A 21576-nucleotide genomic window follows, 5' to 3' on the forward strand; every position below is an offset into this window, starting at 1 on the left:
TAAGTAAAAGGAACTTCAGTTCCATTTAGAAAACTTATGTTTTCTAACGTTGTGAAATATTCACTATTATTGGAGCTGTACCTCTGTAATTTACCAGCCACTAATCGGGCACACACGATGAATAAACACCACTGTCTGTAAGCTTTTAACTTGTAAAAAGTCTGCTATCAGTTCTATGAGTATTTGATTATTTGAATCGTATAAAATAGTAAATAAATCAGACTTACGTATTTCACATCTGTCTCCAGTATAATCATTTACACAACTACAAAATAAAGCACCTTGCCCATCATGTACGCAGGCGGCGTCATTCAGACATGGACTGGATGCACATGGGTCTGCAAAAATTTTAAACATAAATATTATACAGTCATTTAATTTCGACACCCAAAACCTAAGACCAATATTTTGATAGAATAGAAAAGTTGTGATTTATAAATCCTGATTCGACTGATTTTTTTCCTATATCAATGGTTCACCTTTCCCCTTGAATTGATTTGCAAAAACAGCTTTTTGTACGAAAATTTCTAAGGTTTGCTTTTTATTTAAGGACATTAAAATATTGAAATCAATTTTGCTGGCAAAATGATTAGTTTATTGATTCCGGGTTTTTGTTTGTTTTGTTTTGTTATTGTTATTGTGACAGCATTGCTGTCTAATTGTTAATTTTTTTGCTGCGTTCCATTTTAATATCTTTATTTAGATAAAAAAATTAATCATGACTGAACTAATGTTTTTAATTGAATATATGAATACAAAACCCATCCAAGTCCATAATTTGGCCAAATTGAGTTAAGCATGGGAACGTGTTGCTATACACAGGCCTGTCATATGTGGGAAAGAACAACTCAAATTCATCCTCTGTGTCTATTGAGCATGTGAAAAATAGTATGTATGAAAGAATCAACCCAAGTCCATGATTTGAGTCTTGTAACACATTGATTGAAATCCAGTATGTATAAAAGTCCACTTGTAACACATTCATTGCTGGAGAGTGACTTTAGAAAAAAATGGGTTTAATCAAGGAAAGTGTGTGGTTTATATTACATGGCAGAATGCTTATCTACATTATACATAACTGTGTGCTTTATTTTGTATTATCTTACTGGTGGTAATCTCATTTCAACATTGTTGTCTTTGTATATGATTCAAAAAACCACCCAAGTCCAGAATTTAAAATGAACCCCACGAAGTCCCTGAAATGCTAATCGTCATTTGCACGTAAAACTTACCATATTGACCAGGTAAATCTAACTAAAGGAATTAAAATGATACACGGGTTTTTTTCTCGAAATCATTTATCATGGACTTGGGGGGGGTTGGATTCATGTATTCAATTGTCCTCAAGCTTCATGCTTTCTCTTACCTATTTCACAGTTTGTTCCAGAATATCCATTTATACACATACAGGTCCCTTCTACGCATGTGCCGCCATATAAACAAGTGATGCCCTGACACGCATTGGCTATATTTGATGTAAAAGTATCAAATTAAATGTGTTAAAATCGATTCAAATTATGTAACTAACTTTAAGGGACAACTTTAAAACTCAACTGCCGGTTCAGCACGTTTCCGTACGATTGGAGCCGGTTTCTATTGTTATTAACAATGGAATGCGGTTCAACCACCATTAACCGCCGGTCAACCAGTGGTCAAATTTTGAAGCCGTCCCTTAAACTAATGCAAGTGACACTAGTACTTTTATTAGTAACACAGTAAACTGAAGCCATATATGAAGAAGATATTCTTACCTGATTCACATCTGTCCCCAGTAAAACCAGTTAGACAACTACATTGAACATTGCCTTGTCCATCAGTGATGCAGGCACCATTATTCATACAAGGATTCGGTGAACATGGATCTGAAATCATATCATGATAAATACAACAGCATTAAGACACTTTAAAGAGGCGTATTTTTCTAGGCTGGCACAAAAGGCCATGAGATGAATTATAAATTCAGGTCAAATTCACTTTTCAGTATGTTTTCAGAATTTTGCCATATTAACGACAACTTCTAGTTGATAAGTTAATCTCCAAATCCACGGATGATTTTAATCCCCACAATCATGACAATATTAAACTGTTAACAGTGTTGTCCCGCACCACAATTATGTTGTGTATTATTTAAACATAATGTCTGTCGTTAGTAAGGAAATGGGATATGAAAACAAAATCTCTCGTGCTCTTCTCGATTCTTTTGTCATGTCCGCAGATTATACACAAGTTACCAGTTTTTGAACACGGCCCACAGCTAAAAGTAAGAGTTGATGTTCTGTTTAACTTTTCACCCGGGGGCACTTCAATATGAAATGGATATAGGTGTAGGGCTGGCGCTTTCGCACTAAGGGGCATTCGGTGAGAGCAAAATGTAAAAATATGGGGTCATTGGGTGAGAGCATGATTTTGGCATTCGGTGAGAGCAAAATGTAAAAAATATGGGGTCATTGGGTGAGAACATGACTTTTTTTTAAATGGAATCTTTGGGTGAGAGCCGAAACAGCGTCGCAAAAACCTCGAAAATCAAATTTCTAGTTCTAAATGGCTTCAAATTTCATTGTTTTTTAAAAAATAAGTAACAAAATTAGTGATAAATGAAACTTGCTGTTCAAATTGAACTTGTAAGGGTCTTTGGGTGACAGATCAAATGGAAAAATGGGGGGTCTTCGGGTGAGAGAGCATATGTTCGTAAAAAAAATATCAGTGGGGTCTTTGGGTGACAGCGATGCTGAAAAAGGGGGGTCCTAACAGCCCTACATACGCGTCACCTCCAAAGTTGGAGTGCCCCCCAGGGCTTTTCAGGGCGGTAAATTATGAATTGTTTCTGCTACGATGACCGAAGCGAAAAGTGCAACTTAATTAAGTTACTTAATTCCATCAGGTTTTTGGTTCATAACTTGGTGATTTCTGCATCATTTTCCGTCAATTCAAAGAGGCATCCTTGCGCACATTGTGATTTTGAAATCTACCGTGTTATGTCAAAAGACTGGTACTTTATTTATTGTGAATACTATATTTGTTAAAATTCATACTAGCAAATTTGAATCTTCACTACGGTATGTCATTAAAATTTGGGTCTGCTATATGAATTATCAACAAACAACAATTACGGCGGGTTCGTTTAGAAGTTCACAGGTAATATACTAGTATTGACAACTGGTTATTTACATGGTAAGTAATGACAAAATAAGACAATTCATTTCCATATGTCCTTCCAAAATTACACGTGAAAGCCATCAACTTGTATTTGATAATAGTGCTTAGCCATTGTATCTGGTAAATGTGCCAAGCCATGTGTCTGATAATTGTGTTTAGCCATTGTATCACCTTGGATCTGATAATTGTGCTTAGCCATTGTATCACCTTGTATCTGATAGTGGTGCTTAGCCATTGTATCACCTTGTATCTGTATCCATGGTATCTGTATCTGATCATTGTGTTTAGCTATTGTATCACCTTGTTTGTTTTATAGGCTATGGTTTTGTTGGAATGAAGCAGGGATACTATATAGGTATTATTATAATGCAGTCCTTTGGGTTGGAGGCTAATCAGGCTATACCTTATTGGTCTATGTTTAAATTATATTTACATGATTAGCAATGAATTAAATCCGTTAAGTTAAAAAATACTGAAGTTTAAAAAATCAGTACCATGTACTATATGTTTATTTCAAAGAAATAATATGGTTTCTAAAATCTGTAACATTACATTTGATAAGAGTTTATAGAATAGAATGTATATTAACAATTAGATGTACAAAAGCAACGTCCAGCTGAATTGTTTGCAATACAATAGTGTTAGCATGGTTAGTATATAAACTTTTACAAAAGCATAAAGCTTTGTTAGTTCCAGACAATGACACATGTAGAATGAGAACATTCATATCCATCAATATGTATATTTGAAATAATAAGCATGATAAGAGGTGTTTGATGTATACCGTATATTATGATAAATGTGTCTGATCATACCAAGCAATTGAGCAAAAAAAGTTACCGTTGATATTTTCCTGAAATTAACATTGATTAAATAAAGAGAAATTTTTCTCATTTATATGCAAACTGACCCGCACCAAAATGAGGGGGCTACAAAAAGAGACTTAAAATCTATCTTACGTCGTTGAATACGGTGTTACTTATGAGTCGGGATATAAAACAACATTATTCAAATAGGATTTTTGGTATAGAGAAAGGAAAGTACAGAATGAGTTCGATGCTAAGAATAGATCATAACGTAAGATGGATCCTAAGTCTTTGTGTAAAGGTCCGTCCCACTGATCACTTACGTTGTGTTTCGCATCTTTCCCCTAGAAACCCAGGGCGACAGTTGCATAGTACTCTTCCCAGTGCATCAAGTCTACATGTACCCGAGTTTAGACACGGGTTAGGGTCACATGAAGCTGATACTAATTGTTTGCGATAGAAAGAAAAATGTTTAATGTTAATAGAGAAAATCCGCTTGCAGACTACATTTGTAAAAAGGCACTTTAATCAGTTGACTTTGAATAAAAAAAGTAAACAATGCGAAGGCATGACGGCTAACATTGTATTAGTAATTTCAAATTGCCAAGCACTTATCTTATCTTTTATCTTATCTTATCTTATGTTTTTCTTACGTGTCCTTGTTAAAGGTCTGTGGTTCAAAAGTTATCTTTTATTTTTCAGTGGAGAAAAGGAAAGGTAGGACTTAGGCTATTTGTATAAGCATATTTCTTTCAAAACTGCATTAATTTTCTGAAAATTGACCGAATAAGCATGATAAGCTGCAAAGATAATATTTTTGCATCGATTCGAAACCTTATGAGTAAATAAAATGCGTAAAAAGCTGGCAACATTCTCTTGAAGCTTATATATTTGAAGCATCTTCCAATAGCACGTTCGCAAGATGTGGAGTTGTACGAGTAGATAGTTGCATGATAGTATCTGTATTAAACGGGCAGCTATTTCGTATAGTATTATGCAGTTAGTTTGTAGTAGAAAGGAGATGGCTTGGCATTAGAATAAGAGGTTGGGTTTGGATATTTATAGTGGTATTTGATAGGGCATTGCAAAAGAGAACTATCAGTAATTGAATGTATAAAGAATGTGTTATAGTCAAGTTGAAAAACTCACTTATCTGGCAATAGTCTCCAGTAAAACCAGGCATACACATACATATTCCTTCCACACACTGTCCCTGATTCTGACATGGCGGATCACATTGAAGTCCAATCGCTATATGAGAAAAGGGAAGATTATTTTAATATTGTATGGACAGATAAAATTCACTGTCACTTTTTACATGCAGGTACAACCAGAATTTGAACTTGAAACAAGTTTAAATTATATGTGTATTCTCGTAATCACCTATATAGCTTATATAGCTCAATTTTAACAAAAAAAGTACATCAGTCAATAAAGATATTGAACTTACATGTTTCACATAATTGTCCGGTAAACTGACCAGAGCAAATACATAAGAATTCCCCTTGGTTTTCACCGTTGAAACAATCGCCGTTATTTTGACATGGGTTAGGATCACACGGGTTGGTAACTATTGCTACAATGTAATTAGTAAAGGAACGACAAACTATGGTAATGCGGATTATACTAGCTAGCTATTGACATGAAAATCACTACATCTATTTTTTGCAACTATTCAAATCGCGATTTGGAAAGGCACTGCCAGTAACATTATTATGATTAGTGCCCATCTCTAACATAGAAATGGGGCTTACAGCTAAAATTGTCCCGTAAACTGACCAGTACATACACATGTGAATTCCCCTTGGTTTACATCGTTGAAACACGCGCCATTGTTTTGACATGGGTTAGGAACACCCGGGTTGGTAACTATCGCTACAATGTAATTAGTAAAGGAACGAGCAACTATGGTATCACTATGCGGGTTACATGGTTACTAGCTACATGAAAATCAGACATTTCAACATTGGCCAAAAATTGAATTAATAAAAAAAAGCAAGCATATAAATCAGTGAAACCAGACAAACATCACATATAACTATGAGGGAAAGCAAGTTTCAACTTAAACCAAGGCTACATAATTATGATAATTTCGACATCGTACATTACGGATTGATGTTATACAAAGTTACAATTCGTATAATTGGCTGGATAAAATGTGGCTACTACTGAATTGCGATTTGGTTCTTACAAACAGGCCCTGACAGTGCCATTATTGTACACATCTCTTACAAGAGCAGGCTAAAAGTCCTCTAACATGGTAAAAGTATACAGCCAAAATGTTTCTCAAACATAAATTAACTCACGTGTCTCACACAATTGTCCCGTAAACTGACCAGGACATTCACATGTGAATTCTCCTTGGTTTTGACCGTTGACGCAAACCCCGTTATTTTGACATGGGTTGGGAACACACGGATTGGTAACTATCGCTACAAATGCAATTAGTATAGGAAAACAAACTATTGTATCACTAAATGCGGGTTAAATGTGCTCCCAGCTTGCTTTTGACAAGAAAAGCAGATATTGCAACATTCGCCAAATAGATTAATAAAAAAGGCGAAAAAAAAGACACACATAGATATTTATCATGTTTATACATCACGCTGTCCCTGGAGCTACAATAATGACAACTATATACAGGGAAAGTAAGTTTCAACTTAAATCAAGGTTGCATCTGATAATATCGACGTCGTAGAGGGACTCAAATTATTTTTACCTAGGTAATTGTCGCCCAGATTTTTTTTTTTAAATGCGGGCTCCGGACTGTTGTTTGGATACATAAAATGGTGTCTCCGAAACTTAAAATGGATCTTTTTTCTTTGCCTTTTTGACGAAAATATCCAGATGTTTTGGAGCTTAAATTTGGAACTACTTATAACGTTTTGGAGGGTAGGAAATTTATCCAAAAGGCTCTTGGAACTTCAAATGGGGAGTCTTCGGAACGGAAAAAGAAATTGACGGTAATCTCCGGAACGGAAACAGACCTTGAAAAATGTGGTCTTGAGGGCAACACTTACCAATAGAAAGGTATACGGAGTACCCATCCCCCTTTTTCGGCATTTTTTCAAATCGCGATTTGGACAGGCCCTGTCAGTGATATTATTATATTTAGTATCCACCTCCAACATAAAGGGGCTAAAAGTCCTTTAAAATGGTGCAAAGTGTTTCTCAAACCGTAAATAAACTTACGTGTTTCACACAATTGTCCCGTATACTGTTCATTACATACACATGTAAATTCCCCTTGGTTTTCACCGTTGAAACAATCGCCGTTATTTTGACATGGGTTAGGATCACACGGGTTGGTAACTATCGCTACAAATGCAATTAGTAAAGGAACGACAAACTATGGTAATGCGGATTATACTAGCTAGCTATTGACATGAAAATCACTACATCTATTTTTTGCAACTATTCAAATCGCGATTTGGAAAGGCACTGCCAGTAACATTATTATGATTAGTGCCCATCTCTAACATAGAAATGGGGCTTACAGCTAAAATTGTCCCGTAAACTGACCAGTACACACACATGTGAATTCCCCTTGGTTTACATCGTTGAAACACGCGCCATTGTTTTGACATGGATTAGGAACACACGGGTTGGTAACTATCGCTACAAATGCAATTAGTAAAGGAACGACGAACTATGGCATCACTAATGCGGGTTACATGTTTCCTAGCTACATGAAAATCAGACATTTCAACATTGGCCAAAAATTGAATTAATAAAAAAGCAAGCATAAAAATCAGTGAAACCAGACACACATCAAATATAGCTATGAGGGAAAGCAAGTTTCAACTTAAACCAAGGCTACATAATTATGATAATTTCGACATCGTACATTACAGATTGATGTTATACAAAGTTACAATTCGTATAATTGTCTGGATAAAATGTGGCTACTACTGAATTGCGATTTGGTTCTTACAAACAGGCCCTGACAGTGCCATTATTGTACACATCTCGAACAAGAGCACGCCAAAAGTCCTCTAACATGGTAAAAGTATACAGCCAAAATGTTTCTCAAACATAAATTAACTCACGTGTCTCACACAATTGTCCCGTAAACTGACCAGGACATTCACATGTGAATTCTCCTTGGTTTTGACCGTTGACGCAAACCCCGTTATTTTGACACTGGTTGGGAACACACGGATTGGTAACTATCGCTACAAATGCAATTAGTATAGGAAAACAAACTATGATATCACTAAATGCGGGTTAAATGTGCTCCCACCTTGCTTTTGACAAGAAAAGCAGATATTTCAACATTCGCCAAAATAGATTAATAAAAAAGGCGAACAAAAGACACACATATATATTTATCATGTTTATATAACACGCTGTCCCTGGATCACATATATTAGCTACAATAATGACAACTATTTACAGGGAAAGGTTAAAATCAAGGTTGCATCTGATAATATCGATGTCGTAGATTACATTACAGATTAGGCTAGGGAGGGGGTACTCATATTATTTTTTACCTAGATAAGTGTCGCCCAGATTTCAAAAATGCGGGCTCTGGACTGTAGTTTGGAGACATAAAATGGGGTCTCCGAAACTTAAATGGGTCTTTTTTTTCAGTGCCTTTTTGGCGAAAATGTCCAGATGTTTGGAGCTTAAATTTGGAGGGGAGGAAATTTATCCAAAAGGCTCTTGGAACTTCAAATGGGGAGTCTCCGGAACGGAAAAAGAAATTGACGGTTATCTCCGGAACGGAAACAGATCTTGAACAATGTGGTCTTGAGGGCGACACTTACCAATAGTAAGGTATAAGGAGTACCCATCCTTCTTTTTCGGCATTTTTTCAAATTACAATTTGGACAGGCCATGTCAGTGATATTATTATATTTAATATCCACCTCTAACATAAAGGTGCTAAAAGTCCTTTAAAATGGTACAAAGTGTTTCTCAAACCGTAAATAAACTTACGTGTTTCACACAATTGTCCCGTAAACTGTTCATTACATACACATGTGAATTCTCCTTGGGTTTGACTGTTGAAACATGCGCCATTGTTTTGACATGGGTTAGGATCACACGGGTTGGTAACTATTGCTACAATGTAATTAGTAAAAGAACAAAAAACTATGGTATCACTAATGCAGGTTACATTGGCTCGAAAAATCAGACATTTCAACATTGGCAAAAAAAATGAATTCATTAAAAAAGAAAAAGAATACAAATAATAAATCATATAGCTACAACCTGACAGTCATATGAGAGAGTGCAAGTTTCAACTGTAACCAAGGCTGCATATTCTAATATCATATATTACTATGACGTGTTATGCTATCCAAATTTTATACAATTCGTATAATGAATGGATAAAAATATTTTGGCAACTACTCCAATTGAGATTTGGTTCTTACAAACAGGCCCTGATACTTCCATTATTGTGTACAGCTCCAACAGTAAAATCAATGATTTTCATTTCGCTCTTGTGTTTTTGAACAATTTTTAGCCGAAAAACAATTTTGCCTTTAATTTTGTACATAGCCAGAATTTCCTAAATTTGCATGGGAGCCCTCACATTATGACGTCATAGTGATATTATTTGGGAAATGTTTGTACTTATTTTGGTATCACTGGATAGAAGAGCCCCATAACTATACATTGGTACATGACGTTTGGAATTGAAGATAAGGGGATTGACCCCCCCCCCCCCCCCCCCCACTTCGTAGTCCGTGTTACAAAATATGTCTCAGTAGAGGTTTACAGCAAAACTGCTCTCAAACAGAAAAAAACTTACGTGTTTCACAATTTTGTCCCGTAAACTGTCCAGTACATACACATGTGAATTCTCCTTGGGTTTGACTGTTGAAACATGCGCCGTTATTTAGACATGGGTTAGGAACACATGGGTTGGTAACTATCGCTACAAATACAAATTAGTAAACGAACAACAAACTATGGTAATGCGGGTTACATGGGCTCCCCAGCAAACACAAAAATGTTCTTAAAACGTTCATTCAAAACTTTTTTAATATCATTTAAATGTCGGGTTATATAAAGCTCATGAAAACGTTTTTAAAACTTTATTGAAAAATATTTTGGCCAAACATTTTGAAGAATATTTTGTCAGCACTTAAATAACATTCTGTTTTAGAATTAAGAATGTTTTGCATTAAGTTTTCCAAAAAAAATTGTTTTTAAATGTTATTTGAACGTTTTTATAACCCGACATTTAAACATTTTCCGTAACACGTTTTGTGTTTGTTGGGCTCCTAGCTAGCTATTGACATAAAAATCAGACATTTCAACATTTGCCAAAAATGAATTTATAATAAAGCATAACAAAAAAGCAGTAAACCACGCACACACTGTGTAAGAATGGAAGAAAGCAAGTTTCAACTTAAACCAAGGCTGCATAATTATGATAGGTCGACTAATATTACGGATTAGGTTATCCAAAGTTACAAATCAAAATGTTTTGGCAACTGTTCAAAATACGATTTGGTTCTGTACATCTCCGACAAGAACAGGCCAAAAGTCCAAAAGAATAAACTTACGTGTTTCACACAATTGCCCAGTAAACTGATCAGTGCAAACACAAGCGAATTCTCCTTGGTTTATACCGCTGAAACAGTCGCCATTGTTTTGACATGGGTTAGGTTCACACGGGTTGGTAACTATTGCTACAAATTAGTATAAAGTGAGATTCAAACTATGGTAATGTGGGTTACATAGGCATATGAAGTTGCTAGCTTTTGACAATCACATTTACATTTCAACATTGGAACAAATAATAAAGAATATATGGGTTGGTAACTATCGCTACAAATGCTAACACATAAAACGGATATAAAAGTGTCACAAAAATTTCAACACAATTGACAAAAACTACAAAAAGATATGAATAAGCTAAACAAATGAAGCAGTGAAACGAAACGGCTTTTCTAGTCTGGCTTAAAGTGATTAGTAGCATTTATCCGCTATATATTATTACTATGCGTAGATTTCAATTTTCAATACTTACGTGTTTCACAAAATTGTCCTGTAAACTGGCCTGCACATTCACATAAAAATTCACCCACATTTAAACCGTTGAAGCAGGCCCCATTGTTTTGGCACGGGTTAGGGTTGCACGGGTCGGTTACTATTGCTACAATTAAAAAGCGTATGCAAAATCTAAACTAATGACAAGTCGTGTAGCGTGGGCAAACAAAATGTCCGAAATCGGTTCAAAACGTGTTCGTTGATTAAGGAATTCGTAAATAAAAAAATTGATTCTCATTGTGTAACATCCTCTGCAAGCTATAACTATGAGTGAAATAAATGAATCTGTTTCTGTGCGTATGTGTATCCCTCCTATGAAAAATATATTGTGCGCATTAAAAAAAAGAAACCTAGTTTTTCCATCAAAAATCCAACAAGAACTTTTTTTATCAAATCGAGAATCCCGGTTTATCGAATTTGAAAAGTGAATTTTGTGAAAAACTTTTAAAAAACTGTGTTTTTTTAAATGAAAAACCCATTCAAAAACCGTGTTTTTCGATCGAGAATCCCGGTTTCTCTCTTTTATTGTACATTACTTGCCACCCTCTCCTGCTTTATATCTGTGTTAATTAAATACATACAGTTTCCCCACATCAATTTGATATATCTTTCTCTTTCTTTACCGTTATTCCGGCTTCAGTAATTAGTATTATTGTATTTTTAAAGCTCATTTGTGTGATATGAAAACAATTCTAAAAGTGCTTTGTGTCCCGGAGTTATGTTTCCTGACGTTTTGCATACAAATTGCTACTTCGCAATATAAATTAAGGCATCTACACTATAATTCAGGCCTAAATTAAAATTAAAATAAGGCTTCTTATAAACCACGCACGATTTAAGGGGAATTTAGTATGAGGTTTTAAGGATTTAAAATCTATGAAAATTGAAAATAAGTATCTAGAAAATTCGTTATTCTTATGTTTGACCTTGTTTTATTAGGGTTTGTAAATTTATTTATTTTGTTTTCCATTGTACTATGAGGAAATTAGATAATGAATTTAGATTTACAAACCCTAATAAAACAAAAGTCAAGCATAAGAATATTTTTTTTGCTATTATGCTTATTATCAATTTTCCTCATAATACAATGAGAACAAAAGAAATAGACTTACAAACCTTAATGAAATGAGAAAGTCAAACTTAACTAGAAAAAAGTTATACTTATGTTTGACTTTGTTTTATTGGGATTTGTAAATATATTTCTTTTGTTTTTCATTGTATTATGAGAGTTGATAATAAGCATCTAAAAAGTGTTTTTTTATCTTTGAAAAATCTATTTCTTTTGATTTTTTTATTATATTATGAGAAAAACATCTAGAGAAAAGTTTTTCTTATGTTTGGCTTTGTTTTATTAGGGTTTGAAAATCTTTTTTATTATTATTTATATTTACATTATATTATGAAGGAATTATTTTTATGTGATTTTCAAAATCTGTTTTTGTTGTTGTTGTTGTTGTTGTTTTACGAGGGAAATTATCGGGAGTTGAAGTAGCATCTCGAAACAAAATTACCCTAGTGAAAAATAAAGAAAATAATTAAATGTCCAAAGCTAACGTTAAATAGGGCACCTCCGCCTAATGTCAGAGAATAATCGCAAACGAACACGTACACACAACATACATGACTAATGGCTGATCTATTTACGCCTGCAAACTACTTCCGCAAAAAAAATATTCCGACCTTTTACCAGCACCATAATTTACATCAAAGTACTAGCAGTAAATGAATAAATGAGGGACTCATGAAGGTATGGAAATAGGGAGAGATTAGTAACTTGTTATGCACACTTAAAAAAAGACAAAGAAATAGGCAACCAACCTGTGTCGCATGTGTCGCCAGAGTATTCGTCCGTACACGTACAGGTGAATGTACCTGATGGCCCATTCAAACATGTTCCTCCATTAGAACATGGATTAGGAGAACATGGAGTAGCTGGCAAGAAAACAAACAACATTACGAGTAATAATTAATATAATATAATGACAAATCTTATGTGCGTCATTTGAGATGCGTACAACATTCCCCTTACTATTCAACAGTGAATCTAAAGCTTTTATACACGTGAAGAAGTGAGCAAAGACACCAATCTAAACAACACCAATCAACATTGTATAGCAGGATAGCAAGACAATCCTGTAGTCAATCTTGGCAAAACGTGTCTGCCTTGATGAACTTCAGTATGCTATGGTCCGCCAGTTGCAGGATGGCTAGTGTGCAAGATCTTCTGTCAAATTATGCCCAGTTACGAGCAACTTGTAAATGTAGCCAAGCATGGTTGTGTTCTGGTACTGATATTCTTCAGCATCATGTTATCTGCTAAGCTCTATGACGCCTTCAGCAATGATGCCACTGGTATTAGCTAAAGCTAAAGAAGAGAAGAGAAGAGAACTCTTAAAGAACAGATTGCACAATATGTACGTATTCTCTTCATCCTGCGATAACGTTGGCCATCAGCACTAAGAATTTCTCTATCAACCTGCTCCTGGGAAACCTTTGTGGTACCACCGTAAATGACCATAATCTCTCAGCGCAGTAGACTGTAGACAACGTTATGTATCTTATTATGTTAAATAGCAAACCAAAATGAAGGTTTGTCAAGCCATAGTCCTGCTAATTCTGCTTATGGATATAAACTTTTAACTGTATTATCAACGCCATGTCAATACTCTAAACCATTTCCATTCAAATTGCCTAAAAACTGCTTTAAAATCAGGTAGCAGGATAAGATGCCAGAAGCTGAAGTTATATCCCGTGCAGACATGATGAACATTAACACATTGCTGACCAAATACTAACTAAGATGGACTGGTCATGGGATCAGAATGTAAGACACTGCATGCAATTAGTCTTCCTAAGAAAACCTTCTGAGTATGGGAGGCGATCACGTGGTGACCACAAGAAGCGCTTCAAGGACACACTTCAATGTGGATCTAAACAATGCAGAAATCCTCCCGGGGGCACTCAACACAAATGACCATACGGGTATGTTCCCCCGGAAATACCCCCTTTTTGGATTTCGCAGCTCCGAAAGACCCCTATATTTGACCAAAATACCCAGCAAACACAAAAACGTTTAAAAACGTTTTTAATAAGTTATATTTTGGCTTTTGGTTTAGGTAAAAACGTTTTAATAACATTAAAATGTCTTGTTATATAAAGGTCATGATAACGTTTTAAAACGTTTTGTATGAAAACACACTACAACAATATTTTTAAATGTTTTCAAAAAATGTTATTGTAAACTATTTTTGCAAACATTTTGCCAAATATTGTGTCAATACTTAAATAACATTATATTAAAATATTTGAACCCAGCAAACACAGAAATGTTCTTAAAATGTTTTTTCAAAACCTTTTAATAACATTTAAATGTCGGGTTATATAAAGGTCATGAAAACGTTTTTAAAACGTTACTGAAAATATTTTGGGCAAACATTTTTCGCAAAATATTTTTTCAACCCCAAAATAACATTCTGTTTAGAATGTTTTGTATTAAGTTTTCAAGAATGTTTTTGGAATGTTATTAAAACGTTTTTATACCCTTTATATAACCCGACATTTTCTGTAAAACATTTTTGTTTGCTGAGCAGTAGATTATAAAAAAATGTTTTTTAAGGATATGAAAACGTTTTATACTCTTAATATACCCTTTATATAACCCGACATTTTTCCAACGTTTTCTGACAACCTTTTATAACCCTTTTCGAATGATTTCGAAAACGTTTTGTGTTTGCTGGGTAGAGCTCCGAAAGACCCTTGGTTTTGATAATTTCAGCTGTAAAAGGCCCAAAAATTTCTCATTTCTCATATTTCTGGTTTTTTCAGGCGATTTGCAACCAACAAGCCCAGAAAGACTCTTGATTTTAACTGTTCGCAGCTCCAAAAGACCCCATTTTACTTGTTCGCAGCCCAGTTCGCAGCTCCAAAAGACACCCTTTTACCGGTACGCCGTCAGCTCCCAAAGACCCACCACCTCAAAATTCCGGGGGAACATACCCACCAAAATTTTTTGTTTTTGATGTCCCCAGTGCCGCCGAGAGCCATTACGGGCCCGGGGGCAATGTGAACACACGGGCCCCTTTGATCAGTGATGACGGTGCAGGACCTCATAAGTGTGTGGGGGTGTGTTGGGGAAGGGGGTAGCAATGGCGTAAATATCTTTGTCACATGGGGGAGGGAGGTTGGTGTAAAATCCTTGAACATATTATGTTGAAGCGGAGCAAATTTGCAATTTGAAAGTGCATGGCATTTTGCTCCCAGATTAAGTTAATAACTTCTACGTGAAGTGCAAACATTTTGCCAATTTTAAGCTAAAATGATCCAAGTATGAGGTATGAACTGTGACACTCCATACAAGGATGCTTTTAACCTCACACCGGTGTTTCCCCTCATTATAGTTTATCATCTACGCTGAATAATTACCCATTATAGCCGGACAGAACTGTTGAATTGGACAAATGCGCGCGAACCGCGCGAAAATTTGCAATTCGAATTAGCGACTTTTGCTCCCATATTGAACTTATTGAAACAAACTCCTTGCGAAGCGCGGACAAATTGCCAATTTTAAGGTAAATGATCAATAATAAACTGAAGGGCACCCCAAGATTAAGCTGCACTTTCGCGATTTCTCGAAGATTTATATCGAGGATGATCATTTTGACAAAAGCAAACAGTAAATTCAAGTGAAATATTTGAGTGTGTGCTTCAAAGGCTATCTTGTATTTTTTTTTAATGCACGTCTCTTTTCTTTGTTTTTTACGGGCCCGCTACTTTTGTTTGCTTTTTATGGGCCGTAAAAAAGCAAAGAAAACAGACCTATGGACCCGTAAAGGCAAAGAAAAGAGACCGTAGTGGTAGTCATGGTAGTGGGCCCGTAAAAAGCAAAGAAAAGATACCATTGGCCGTAAAGGAAAGAAAAGGGACCTTAGTGAGTTAGTATATAAAAAAAGCTAAATAAGCTAAGAAAAGATACCTTAATGGACCAATAAAAAGAAAAGAAGATAACTCGGAGGGCTCGTAAAAAGCAAAGAAGAGATATCTTAGGCCAAATGGACAAGAAAGGAGACCTTTGTTGGCCCGTATAGTAAAGTAAAGAAAAATAATATCTTTTCTTTACCTTTTACGGGCCCCTGAGGTCCCTTTTCTTTGCTTTTACTGCCCCATAGTAAAGTATGTTTTCTTCACTTTTTACGGGCCCCCTAGGACCCCGGGCCCCGGGGTAACGCACCCGGTTACCCTCCCTTGTCGGCGGCACTGGATGTCCCCCCCGGGAAATCCTAGCTGGCATGACCCATCACTTCAAGAGTAATAAAATCAAAGAGGCTGGGGCAAAAGGACAGCAACGCAAATACAGAGTGAACAATAGATCACCTGAGAGTATGCTGCCCAACCTTTCTTTGTAAAAGACTGTTCCACGTATGATTGGAATCATCAGTCACTCGTCTTTTTTCTAAATCTATGCATGTGTCAAGTGTCAAGTTTAGTATTAGAAACTTGGGTGATTTTACTTTAATGTTAGATTATTATGTGCGTAACATTCCCAACAATGTTAAAGGAGAATGATCCGATCATGTGTCCGATAAACAACCTCACCGTCGCCTTTTCTCCATTAAAATGGAGATTATGGTGTCGGTAGAAAGCCCACAATTGTCTTATTGACCATGTGAAGTATTGCGTAGGGAGTTAATCCACCTTTTCTTCACACAGTATGTTGCATGGCACATTTTTTATCATCGCATCAAGAGGGATTGAAATACTGATATTCCCATTCCCCTCAACCTTATCATGATTGACAAGGTTGTGCGAAAAAACAGGGGCAAAATGTTGATTTTACTTTCTTGTATTATTTTTATATTATTTATTTTTTGTATATGAGCCATTTTGGGGGACTAATTTCACTTTCTTGTCGTAGAGCGCGATATTGGGACATGATAAATAAAGGTCATTTGCCCTCATATGCTGTTGAATCGGTTAATGCTGGGTGCAAGACAGTCAAAAGTGCAAACTTTAGGAAAGTGCTTGTTGCTTTCTAGCTGTAAGAAGGCTATAATGAGTTAGGTATCAATGCAACCAAAACAAAAAGTAGTCTAGATGCCTAAATGAAAATTCCAGTAAGTGGTCTAAAGGGATTCTTGTTGCCCATCACCGAAGTTGGGATCAAAATAATGTGTTATAGTCAATTAAGGCGGTTGGAGGGGAGCTAGACCTAGCGGTGTTTGCACTCAAATATTGAGTCAAATAAAGCTGACACGCAATGGGTATGGCATGGGTTCTATAAAGGAGATCCCCATGTCTGATATAAGGGGTGTAATTTCCGCCCCATGTCCCCCCATGTACATCATTTTCTTGGGCACGCTTTCGTTTTGATATATTATTGGCCTGAACTCGTGAACCGCAAGACCTGGAAATGTAAATGCAAAAAGGTACACTGTTGTTTTATGGTATAGCCATTTTTGGTGTAGTTAGATCCCATGAATACCGGCAAATATTTAACCAGGGAAGTTATTGTGTTACGTTTTACAGTTATATGAGCCTTAACCAAATGCACACAGAGCAGTCTTAGGTAGACAGTAGTGTTAGATAACCCTGCCCCTTTTCTGGCAAAGTGGGATAGATAAAGTCCTCACCTATATCACAAGTCAGGCCAAGAAAACCTGGGAGACAGAGACATATGCCTGCATCGCAAATACCGCCATTTTGACACGGGTTGGGTGAACAGGGTCTGGAACTAAATCAGGCATTCAATCATTCAATCGATTTTTCAGCCAATAAATATTATCAAGCATTAATCCTTTAATCGTTAATTAATTTGAAGCAAAATGAAGAAAATAATACTGCAACATACGACAGTAAAATTACATACATATCACATTTTTTCTCTATTGATTTGATTCAATTATGAACAAAACAATATCGTTGTAAATTTTTTATTATTATTTGTGTAGAAGTTGATTGTTTTAAGCATATCAAATGAAAGAAATTGATTATTTTGATTGAATGACTCACGCATTTCACAGTATCGTCCTATAAAAGGTTCAGTACAGAGACAATGAAAATCAGTAGAATTGTCACCGGAAATGAGACAAAGGGCTTCATTTTGGCAAGAGTTAGGGTTGCAAGGATCGGACGGTGAAGATGCTGAAATGAAACATGGAATATAGTGTGTCAAAGGATTGAAGTGACAGAGGGCTATCAATATATCGCGCCTCTCTATGCACACGCACCTCCTATTATAATACCACACAGTAACTCACACAAAAACAGAGTATCGAAAGCTCATCCCTCTGAAAAGGACTTTAATGTATCTAGGGAAACCCTACTTATGTTTACCAACATAGAGTACCAAGTAATTTCAAATCATTGACCAACTTATTTAAGCTACTCTAATGTACACATGTTTACCACATTTCGCATCACCATGATATAAAAATATCTTTCTCAAAGACACAAATTTGACAGTTGATCCACAATGATACAAAGACACACCCGGGTGGGAGACAGCATTTTACTTGAACTTTTTATGTGGCAGGTGTCTCAAACAAACAAACAAAAAACTCACACTACACCAACAGACATGATCTGTGTATACTCCGACGACGACGAGTAATGCCCAACGTCAATTCCATATGCAGAATGTCCCTGAAAGAGCTGTATCGTCGGACAAGTTTTGGGTATTTAAATACCCGAACCAAGCATAACTAAGATATAGTTGATTTGAAATTTTGACAATTGACCGTTTCGTTCTTGGAATATAAGAGTTTCAGGAAAATACCTCATTTTCAAACCGTTCCACGGATTCAAAGATCAATCAATGACAAATAGACGCCTCATGTGCAGTGATTGGTATTCAAGATCATGGATTGGTATTTGAATTCGTGGAATGGATTAAAAATGGGATATTTTCGTGAAATTCTTATATTTTGAGAATGGAGCGGTCAATTGTCAAAATCAAAAAAGCATATTATAGCTGTTTTATTCCTTAACCGCATCTTGTGATTTAGTTTTGTTTGGTTTGGGCATTAATGTACCAAAACAGTCAAGTTTCCGACGATATAGTTCTTTTAGGGATACCCTGTACGTGTCAATTGCCCAATAATACTTAAACGGAAGGTTCTATCTGGAACTGCTTGATAATTATAATGTAAATGCAGAGGATGATTTAAGGAAGCCCCATCATGCACTGTAAAAGTGTTATCACTAGAGTTTCAACTGCCACTTTACTTTTCAAATCCCATTGAACTCTGTGCAAAAGATGTTGTTTTAGAATTTCCCGTGTGTCATTATTACTTGGTCGATTTCAGATCTAAAGTGATGTATGCATGAAGGATAATTCACACCTTCTGTAGATAACATAAATGTGAAATCGACCAACATTTTGAAGGTGTTTTTATTGTAAATATATCTGTCCAAATTCAAATCACCATGCACGTGTGTATGCAGTGGGCGGGCAGTGGTGTCATGTTCACTCACACAGCTGTGCTAACCGCAAGACTTGCTGGGAAGTGCTTAAATCAGCCTCTGATGTAAATGTGAAATATAGAATTACGTAAAATTGATGAATGAAATATGATAAAAAATGAATAATCTGATGTTGAAGTTAGAGAATGTTAAAAACCAAATGGTTAAAGTGTTAGCATGTTATGAAAATATTATGAGTGTACTGATCATGGGAGCGTGTGCATAATGGGAACGCGCTGTGATCATACAATAATGGGATAATGGTCATTGTTGTCATGAACTTGGTGCACTGAGGAAGCGGCTTACTTTTTTGGAAATATGATATAAAGCATAGACGTCTGATACAGGAGATGTTTCTCCGGGTCATTTTTGTTGAGAATAATTTACCCTCCCGGATCATCCGGACCACGTCGCCCGATCCCAGTCAGAATATAGGAGGTCTTTCAAAAATCAAAATACAAAAATGGCATTGTGAAACCTATCATCATGTGAACATATCGGAGCATGGTGATAGCGTAGTTACTTACGTGTTTCACAGACAGTTCCGGTGAAGCCGTCAGGACATTGACATGTTGCATCATTACAAGTCCCTCCATTCTGGCAGTTCGGATTACAAGTTTCTGAAATAACAGAAAAAGATAAGGTCGTGCGAATAACCAGGGCAAAAGACGAGGGGGTGGGGAATGATTATCCGAAATCATAAGATCTTAAAATATTTACATTGAGCAAAAATTAAAATGCAAAGCTTAATACAAGCCTAATCTTACCTCGAATAACCGTAACATCACTAGATGACAAACCAAACCAGAAGATCGTATCGGTCTGCCCTACTGTTACCCTGTTAGAAAAAATTATTTTGCATATCAAAAAAATTATACTTCTTTTGGAGTTACAAATCGATACAATATTACGACATGCCCTATCCAATAACCTCAACCGGAACGGTATAACATTAATGAAATGACAGACATGTTGGTTCTAAGTGTCAGAGGGACAGGTCTCCGCATCGATTTCACAACCATTCATACCTATCATCTATTTTATTGTATTATCATGCGAATTGCTCCGTGGAGTTCTCTTGGAGGGCAGAATTTTATTTAAATGAGGACGAATGACGCAGTATCGATATGGTCTATAAAATGTGGTCTTAAAGGAGTATTTCGTGATCCTAGCATCCTCTATTTATGTCATTTTTCATTAGATATCCACGAAAAAAACCTATTCCCAAAATTTCAGTTGATTCCGATTTTGCGTTCGCGAGTTATGCATGATTATGTGTATTACACTGTTCCATAGACAATGCGTTGTAATTTCGTTCTGGTGCACCAGAACGAAATTCAAATTTCACGATATCTTTGCAAAACGAATTAATCTGCAAGAAATATTTTGTACATAAACATTCTGTAGCCAGAGGTTTCCAGTGATATAAAAATCTCAACTTTTTTTGAGAAAAGTGGGGGGATGAGGCTGTGGATCACGAAATGCCCTTTTAAGATCCCCCTACAACAAACAATACAATACGAAAAGCGTTGTTTGGTGCAAAAAGCTGTCCCTTCAGCATCTTCAGTTCATGGGTACTGAATATTATAGTAACTAGAGATAATTTGCGCTCACAGAGCGCAGACAATCGCAAGGCATGTAATCCTTTAATGGCCGTTTGACCTGACCTTTGACCTTAATGTTTCCCGGGTCACGAGGTTTGTTGTCACCGAAATTAAGCCCCATACCCCTTACAGACAATGAAATTACGGTATAAGATTTGACCCCAGATAACCTTTGACCTGACCCTGCAAACATATTCTCCCTGGTCATTAAGTTTGTTGTCACCGAGTTTGAGTCTCGTACCCCTTACAGATGTCCCAAAAATGCATTTCTAAAATTTGACCTTTGACCTGACCCCTACAAAATGTTCCCTGGTCATGAGATTTGTTGTCACTGAGTTTGAGCCCCATATCCCTTACAGATGTCCAGAAAAGGAAATTGTAAGATTTGACCCAAGATAACCTTTGACCCGACCCCTGCAAAGTGTTCCAAAATATTCCCCTGGTCATTAAGTTTGTTGTCACAGAGTTTGAGTCCTGTACCCATTACAGATGTACAGAAAATGCATTTCTTAAATTTGACCTCTGCATGAACTTTGACCTGACCC

The 21576-nt window shown here is 36.1% G+C and overlaps 1 protein-coding gene across 23 annotated transcripts in view; it reads right to left on the bottom strand.

Annotated features, from left to right (window-relative positions):
* LOC140156010 (uncharacterized) overlaps positions 1 to 21576 on the bottom strand; it is a 72062-nt gene that overhangs the window by 38620 nt on the left and 11866 nt on the right. For 7 of the 23 annotated variants that reach the window (XM_072179071.1, XM_072179084.1, XM_072179070.1 and 4 more), the window contains exons 3-18: positions 20195 to 20265; positions 19955 to 20047; positions 12789 to 12902; positions 10951 to 11076; positions 10484 to 10609; positions 9724 to 9849; positions 8904 to 9029; positions 8012 to 8137; positions 7155 to 7280; positions 6269 to 6394; positions 5413 to 5538; positions 5112 to 5213; positions 4286 to 4405; positions 1752 to 1862; positions 1367 to 1465; positions 228 to 338 (exon numbers count right to left, since the gene is read on the bottom strand). In XM_072179071.1, coding sequence (XP_072035172.1) covers positions 228 to 338; positions 1367 to 1465; positions 1752 to 1862; positions 4286 to 4405; positions 5112 to 5213; positions 5413 to 5538; positions 6269 to 6394; positions 7155 to 7280; positions 8012 to 8137; positions 8904 to 9029; positions 9724 to 9849; positions 10484 to 10609; positions 10951 to 11076; positions 12789 to 12902; positions 19955 to 20047; positions 20195 to 20265 — 1829 coding nt within the window. The remainder of the gene's footprint in view (positions 1 to 227; positions 339 to 1366; positions 1466 to 1751; positions 1863 to 4285; positions 4406 to 5111; positions 5214 to 5412; positions 5539 to 6268; positions 6395 to 7154; positions 7281 to 8011; positions 8138 to 8903; positions 9030 to 9723; positions 9850 to 10483; positions 10610 to 10950; positions 11077 to 12788; positions 12903 to 19954; positions 20048 to 20194; positions 20266 to 21576) is intronic. The other 16 variants (XM_072179077.1, XM_072179075.1, XM_072179079.1 and 13 more) reach the window with 16 other exon arrangements.

Source organism: Amphiura filiformis, chromosome 6 (assembly GCF_039555335.1).
Source record: "Amphiura filiformis chromosome 6, Afil_fr2py, whole genome shotgun sequence".
Classification (NCBI taxonomy): Eukaryota; Metazoa; Echinodermata; class Ophiuroidea; order Amphilepidida; family Amphiuridae; genus Amphiura; species Amphiura filiformis.